At 40.9% G+C, this 7500-nt stretch overlaps 1 protein-coding gene across 2 annotated transcripts in view; it reads right to left on the bottom strand.

Annotated features, from left to right (window-relative positions):
• Positions 1-4780: 4780 nt before the first annotated feature.
• LOC125028974 (trimeric intracellular cation channel type 1B.1-like) overlaps positions 4781-7500 on the bottom strand; it is a 27586-nt gene continuing 24866 nt past the window's right edge. The window contains exons 7-8 of one of the 2 annotated variants that reach the window (XR_007115140.1): positions 7383-7500; positions 4781-6349 (exon numbers count right to left, since the gene is read on the bottom strand). The exon at positions 7383-7500 is cut by the window's right edge and continues 134 nt beyond it. Coding sequence is in view for 1 of the 2 variants with exons in the window: in XM_047618654.1 (XP_047474610.1) it covers positions 6345-6349; positions 7478-7500 (28 nt within the window). In the remaining variant the exon portion in view is untranslated. The remainder of the gene's footprint in view (positions 6350-7382) is intronic. The other variant, XM_047618654.1, reaches the window with a different exon arrangement.

Raw genomic sequence — 7500 nt, 5'->3', positions numbered from 1 at the left:
ACATCATACATACTCTTATATCACATTGACTTAATGATGATTTATAATGATTTAGTCCTTAACTGGACTAATTAATTTTCCTTCCCCAGCAATTAGATATTATTTTTGATCAGTTTACGTGTGAATCACCAGGTGTTTATACACTCTTGGAAAAGTATAGTAGCTGTGTAGTACTGGTGGTAAGGGACTTCTAAAAGGGAACAGTGAAGTGCAAGAGAGTTGCGAGGGCCGTTGGCTTGACTCCTCTTGTCGCTTTTATGTGGGAATTTGCAAGCAAGCCGCGAAGGCCATGTGCCTGGCTTAGACCCGCAATTCCGAGAAGTGATTGTGACTGGGGAGTAACAAGACATTTAAAATAGAAGGGAAAAGGATCTCTAGAACTTTGAAAATAAAGGCCGTACTACCAGCCAGTGTGATTGTTTTTGTCCGATGAAGACCAGTCGTGGGAGCACGGCTTCAGCGGACAGCAGCAGTGGCTGATCCAGAACTATTCTGAAGGGAGGTAATTGATTGATATTGTACCATCCCTATTTTGCTGTGGGAAATCAGTTTGAGTGGTATGAAAATTGTTTATGGAGTTTTAGCCATGCTACTTTTTATACCCTGCCATTACCTCGACAGAGAAATATTGTCATTCTATGCTTTATAATGATTTGTTTTATAATGATTTGACAGAGACGGATAATTGCCGATTATATGTTCCGTTTTTGGATGATCCAAGAACGATGAAGCCCATGAGGTTCCTCCGTCAGTATATCAAATGTCATTTCATAGAATAGAGGCGCCGCACTTCCAACAGGGGGCGCCAGACCAGTTACAGAGCAGCGAGGGGGGAAGGGCAACTGCCCCCAGTATCCCCCCCTAAATCCGCCACTAGATAGCAATGACGAAGAAGTTCCGTTTGTTGTAGCGGGGGAGCCAGGTATGAGGGATATACTAGGCTCTGTACATACAGTTGTAGACGCTGTAGCGGACCTAAACGACGAGGTATTATTGTCGAGTGCGGATCCTGAATCAGGAATCTGAAGCTTAAGGACAGTTAACAGATGTTTCCAGTCTCCAAGGAGAAAGCAACGTCCTACAAGAATCACTTACGTGGGCAGAGACCGTCGACGACATAGAGCGAGTAGAACAAATGTGGACCACTTTGATGGAGCTGACCCGAGAGGTTGAACAGAATTAACAGGCAGAATTAACAGGGGTTATTCGGCAAGCTCCAACAACACAACTTACTGCACCAAACTCGGCGGAAACCGCTGTAAGAACTGCACCTGCTGAAGTGGTGCTGAGGAGCAGGTGTGTCCCGATGTACAAGGGAAACGAAGATGAGCTGACGGGAGGCGAATGGCTTGCCCGGGTCGAGTCCGGAATGGAACAGGGATCATGGGAGACGCCGAGAAAGAAAGATTCGCCGCCATCTACATCCACCCTGGAAAGGGGAACGCCAAGAAGGTGGCTCTGATGATGACCTCAGGATCTATCTCATGGGAGGAGCTCCGGAGGGGCATAATGGCTCAGTTCTCACATAAGAAGAAAGCTTGGGACGAGTGCTTAAGGGATGCCGAGCGATACCATGACGAGTCCTTTGAGGAGTGGATGAATAGTGAAAAAACTATTCACATGAACTTTACTCTTTTAAGGGTATGGCCTTTTCAGAAGATGTATCGTTCCCTATAACCATGAGGTTTTTAGCTAAAAGTATGGTTGGTTGTGCTCTGGATTAATACAGAACTGGGGATGATTGGGATGTACAGAAGTTGAAAGCCATCCCATACACGCAAATCAAGGAGGTTTACAGGAGATGGGTAGAGAAAAACAGGGAGGAGGATTCCCAGTTCCAGTCAGCCCTACGTCCCAGGATCAAGGAAATCTCAGAGGAGAAAACCTTGGCAGAAAGGAAGCAAATACGTTCGTGATGTCCATGGATGGAATAACTCGCATCCAAAGGACCGATGCTGGAGTCCCGGGACAAGACCAAAGAACCCAGCAAAAGTTTCATGTTTCTTCTGTGAGGAAGATGGACATATAGTCAAAAATTGTCCTTAGAAGAAAAAATATGGCGCAGATAAAGAGTAAAAAAAAACAACTCTTGAGCTCCGTCGCAGGGGGGCGGCAATAATAGGGATTAAAGGCAGAAGACACACGTACTGGAAGCTGAATTCCTTATAATTCCTATTTAAGCTCGTAAAGGCACTGGGGGAGACCCAAATGACCTTCAAAATGGGAGGAAAGGAATTCTTTAACTTTACAGTGAATTGCGATGTTGTTGTTGGTTCGTTCTTAATGTACCACTATGACTTGCCAATAGGTTTTGACAAATTGAGATTTGGCCAAGGATCTAAAGTCCTGCAGACAGACATAATAAACCACGAGGGACACAAAAAAACCTAAAGGTGGTAGGGAGCCACCGGGTGAATAAGAGTCTGGAAAAACAGAGCAAAGAAGCTAAGGGAGATTTAGATTTTAATTGGAAACCATTACTATTCCTCCAGCGATAGCTATATTGACAAGAAAAGGGGGACAAAGGATGGAACTCCAATGATGGTAAAAGGAAATCCATTGCAGGAGGATTGTGTTGTGATTCCTGTTATTTGCAAATCAGAGGATCAGGTGAAAGTCATATCTTGTAACTGGGTACGAGTACTGATCCGCCAAAAAATGGACAATAGCCCAGGCGTTCCCTATGGAAGATATGGAACCGTTTGGGAAGTTAGCCGAGGGCCACAATGAGAAACAGAGGTATTGGCTAAATTAGTAGTAATATCGGAAATATCGAACAGAGGATGACCCACTGGAAAAGGCACATCAGATCGATCCTCAATAGGTGAAAGTATGTAAGGATCTGACTTTCAATGAAAGATCACTTACAGAAATTACCGAAAGAATTAAAGACAGATAGTTGGGTATTATCTACAGACCAGAGGAAAGACGCAGAAAATTTATTGCAAGACTTTCATGCAGCCTTTACTCTGAAGGAGGAGCCACTTGGGAAAACATTTACTCATCGAATAGATACGGTCGATGAAGAAAGGGTTTATATTCCACCCGGGTTTATTCCATATGTCGTATGACCAGCTGTGGAGGCAGAGTTCCACACCTTGATGGACCGAAGTCATGTAAGAATGGAATGCTATTGTCCTAGCCTGAAAAATCACACCTATTCCAGAAGGTCACCCTTCTCGGACATAGAGTGGGATACTGGAAAGTGAAGCCTGCACTAAACAAGTAGGGTTACCCGTTGCATGCCGGAAGTAGTGGTTCTGCCATACAAGAGATCACTTCATTGGATATTCCACAAGGCAAAGGACGATAATGCGAGAGTTACGAGATGGGTTCTAATTGCTCAATCCCTTGGGGCAAATATTATGTACCATCCAGGAAAGCTCAATGCAGCAGCAGATGCTCTAGCCAGGTTTGAAGTTCCTGAGGGAGTAGACGCCGAGGAAGTGGAACGTACCTCACAAATGATCATCGATGAACCGAATACTGTCAAATTGTTTGTATTCTGGCATAACACTCCTGAGAGAGAACAGGACTAGGAGGAAGAGGAACTACCCTGTTCATAAGAAGAGATGGCCAGAGAGCAGAGACAAGCTCCTCTATATGGACCTATAAACTGGTATCAGGGTGTCAGGGTGTGGGCTTGAAACGTCCGTTCCTTGCGACAGGACGATCGGTTACCACTACTGTCGAGGGAATTGAAGCAGCTGAGAGTTTGGGTGAATGCTCTCTCGGAGCTGAGAAGACCTGGCAGCAGCACAATTAGAATGGATGGCTACACTTATTACTGGTCGGGCCGCAGTGATGGCCACCATCTCCAGGGAGTAGCCATAGCCATCTCCAGCAGACTTCAACCCTCGGTAGTAGAGGTCACTCCAGTCAATGAGCATATTATGGGTATCCAGTTGCAATCGATCTGACTATGACATGTCTGTCGGTCCTCATGGTACAGAAGCTGATGTTGGCAGCGAGAATAGCCTCCTTTTCCGTGACTTTGCTAGGTCCCAGAAATTGAGGATATCTGACTCCTGGTATCAGCGTTGGACTTGGTACAGTGATACGGGTAGTGTGGCCAATGAGATCGGCCAGATCCTCGTTAGCACTCGGTGGAGGATCCTCCAGAACTGCAGGGTGTATCGAAGCGCCGAGCTCTGTGGAACTGATCATAGATTAGTTGTGGCTACTCTTCGGGTCCACTTTAGAACCCTCCGTCGCCCAAATGAACACCCCAGGGTTTCATTTGGACATATTGATGGGTATATATGTGTATATTATATCTATATATATGCACACACTCACACTCACACTCACACTCACACCTACACCTACACCTACACCTACACCTACACCTACACCTACACCTACACCTACACCTACACCTACACCTACACCTACACCTACACCTACACCTACACTTACACTTACACTTACACTTACACTTACACTTACACTTACACTTACACTTACACTTACACTTACACTTACACTTACACTTACACTTACACTTACACCTACACCTACACCTACACCTACACTTACACTTACACTTACACTTACACTCACACTTACACTTACACTTACACTTACACTCACACTCACACTTACACTCACACACACTCTCACACACACACACACTCTCACACACACACACTCTCACACACACACACACACTCTCACACACACACATGTATATATGCATGTATGCATATGTCATTTTTTTTCTTTTTCTTGAATACAGGCCTCTGGTTAATTCATACAAGGAAAACAAAAATCCAAAGAAGAGGGTCTCACATTTTTATTTTCTGTAAAAATTTAACAATTTTCTGTGATTTCTGACATTATGGCATCATCAAAGACAAAAAAAAAAAAAAAAAAAAAAAAAAGGATGCAGACTAGCACGCCCAGCCGAGTATTATCTTTCGTTTGTCTTTTGTGTGGCTGCAGCATGCCAGACCATTGCATGGGTGAGTGGAGGGGTGGTGGGGGTTGGGGGGAAAAGGAGGTGTGGAGTGGACGTAAAAAGCAGCTGACTAACACCATGTATGTGTTTGAATACATTTTAAGGTCTTGCTGCTAGAGTTCTGTTTTTATTTTTACATACATATAGACCATGAGAAACTACTGCACTTTGTCTGGTCTCTCATGAATTTCCTAGATATCTTCTATGAGTGTGTCTCTGTGTCCTTTCCAAACTTCTTTCCTTTTTTTATCCTTTAACTAAGCCAATCAGATACTATTAGTGATTACTAAAAAGACCAGAAAAAAAAAATGGGTTATGCTTCACCAACAAAATACTATGAAAAGCAGAGAATAATGCACACAGTCCCCATACCGAATCCTGTACGAAAAAAAGGGGCAGAGGGGGGTGGAGAAGCAGGTATATGGACTGGAGGGTCGACTGTTGAAAGGTGTGATGGGAACGTGGCAAAACCCTCTGCTAAGAAACACATAAACATGACTAGTAGGGGTCTGCAGACAATGGATACTAAGAAACATTCAAGAGAAATGACTAACTAAGAAACAAGAACAAATTAATATCAATAACCAAAAAAAAATAATCATGGTGATAATAATAGTAATAACAATAATTAAGATAACATCAATAAAATAATTAAAACATAAAACTATCTTATCAAGATCCCTGGGATGAGATACTTTAAGAAGCTAGTCCCCATCCCATGATTAGTTTATCATTGCAGACAAAATAACTGGAAGAAAGAAACAATTCATTGTGTTCCATTACCGAGTATAAGTACTAAATAATACTGAAGATTTCCCTTGTCACAAAAAGTACTATTCGATACCACGTAGATGGTTGGTTGTTTGTACATTCTATACCTGTTCCATTGTACAAGTAATGAGGAAACAGTTCAGCTACTATGTATACAAACATTACATATTATAACAAACAAAAAATTAAAAATAAGTGGGTGAAATCTGACCACTTATACTTTCCACTTTCCAGACATTATAAAATCAACCATAATCATTATAACAATAATAATCATAATAATAACAAATGTGAAATTGAATAGACTAAATTCGTTTCACTGTATCTTTAACCAATTTCCTCCATTTCATCAAGTTTAAGCACACCATTCATATGAAATCATCACATAGAAAGACCACTGTAGGCCAACTTTATGTTTGGCCTTGTGTATTATCAATTACTTGTCATAAAATTGTCCAAAAGAATAAGAGAAAAGATATATAGAATGGGTTGTAAACACAGAACTGTTTTGTGTGTATCAATGTGTTCACTGCCATAAAAGTTGGTAAAAAAGTGCTGAGAATACAAATGTATTTCACTGATTTTGGTCGAGGTGCGAGTCGTACCAGGGAGGTTAGCCTGAAAGAGTACATAGTGTCAGATTCAGGAAATGCTAAATTCATTCTTTATCATCAATACATATTCTAAAAGACTTCTTGAAAAATATATCATATTAAAATAAATATATATAAATGCCAATCTGTCAAAAAGAGATTATTTGATCATATAACATATAAGCAGAAATTAATAATCTATCTGGAAGCATGGTATGTAACAGTGTAAGGAAAAGCAAGAAAAAAAGAAAATGCAATTAAAAGGCACACAGAAACCATCTAAGGAAAATCTTGTAAGTTATGAGATAATACCTACTTTGTTTGAATCCTATGGAGTGAATATTGAACTATCAGTAGATGCAATCCAATGCTGTGATGTACCAGATCAGCAGTTGCTTTATCTTTATCTTTTTTATCTATTTTCCTTATCTATCTGATTCCTTTTTTTTTCTAGAACAACCATGTATTTTTGGTCACTAAACCATTATATTTAGAATAATCTATTAAATTAATCACTACTCTACGAAGCTCAAAAATTTCATATCCGTTCCCTATCAATTACAAAATGCTGATCCCCTGAATATTCTTTTTTACCTGTCCTTCTCTTTACATAACCATAACATTCACATGCATACACCCACACACAAACACAAGCATGCATGTAACCACAAACACAGCCACATAATCACATACACACGCATGCCTGTATGCACGCACGCACAGACACGCATGAACACACATACACATACAAATCAAGCAATCACCTATCTTTATCAATTAAAGTACCTCTTGATGATATTTGTCTCTAGAACTTGAGTTAGACTGCATCCAGTTTATTTTGTACGGAAGCTTTAGCATACTACAAATAGGGTAAATTTGCTTATTCCCTTTCCAAAAGAGAAAAAAGGGCAAGAAAGGAAGTTTAAAATGCAAGATGAAAGTTCAGAAACTTTAGACTAGAAATATCGATCATGATGAATACAAGGAAAGAGAAGAATAGAAAAGAAACATATAACTGCAAGATAATGACGGACGAAAAAATGATCACCAATACTTACAAAAAAGTCCATCCTCCCCTACTATCATGTTAGTCACACATGAAAAAAATAAAAAACACCACTGCTGCCTCAGTCCTTTTTGTTCTTGCCGTTACCATTTTTGACAGCCTCTCCACTC

The sequence above is a fragment of the Penaeus chinensis genome, chromosome 9 (genome assembly GCF_019202785.1).
Source record: "Penaeus chinensis breed Huanghai No. 1 chromosome 9, ASM1920278v2, whole genome shotgun sequence".
NCBI lineage: Eukaryota > Metazoa > Arthropoda > Malacostraca > Decapoda > Penaeidae > Penaeus > Penaeus chinensis.
The sequence above is the reverse complement of the archived record's forward strand: the minus strand, read 5'-3'. Positions and strand labels throughout refer to the sequence as shown.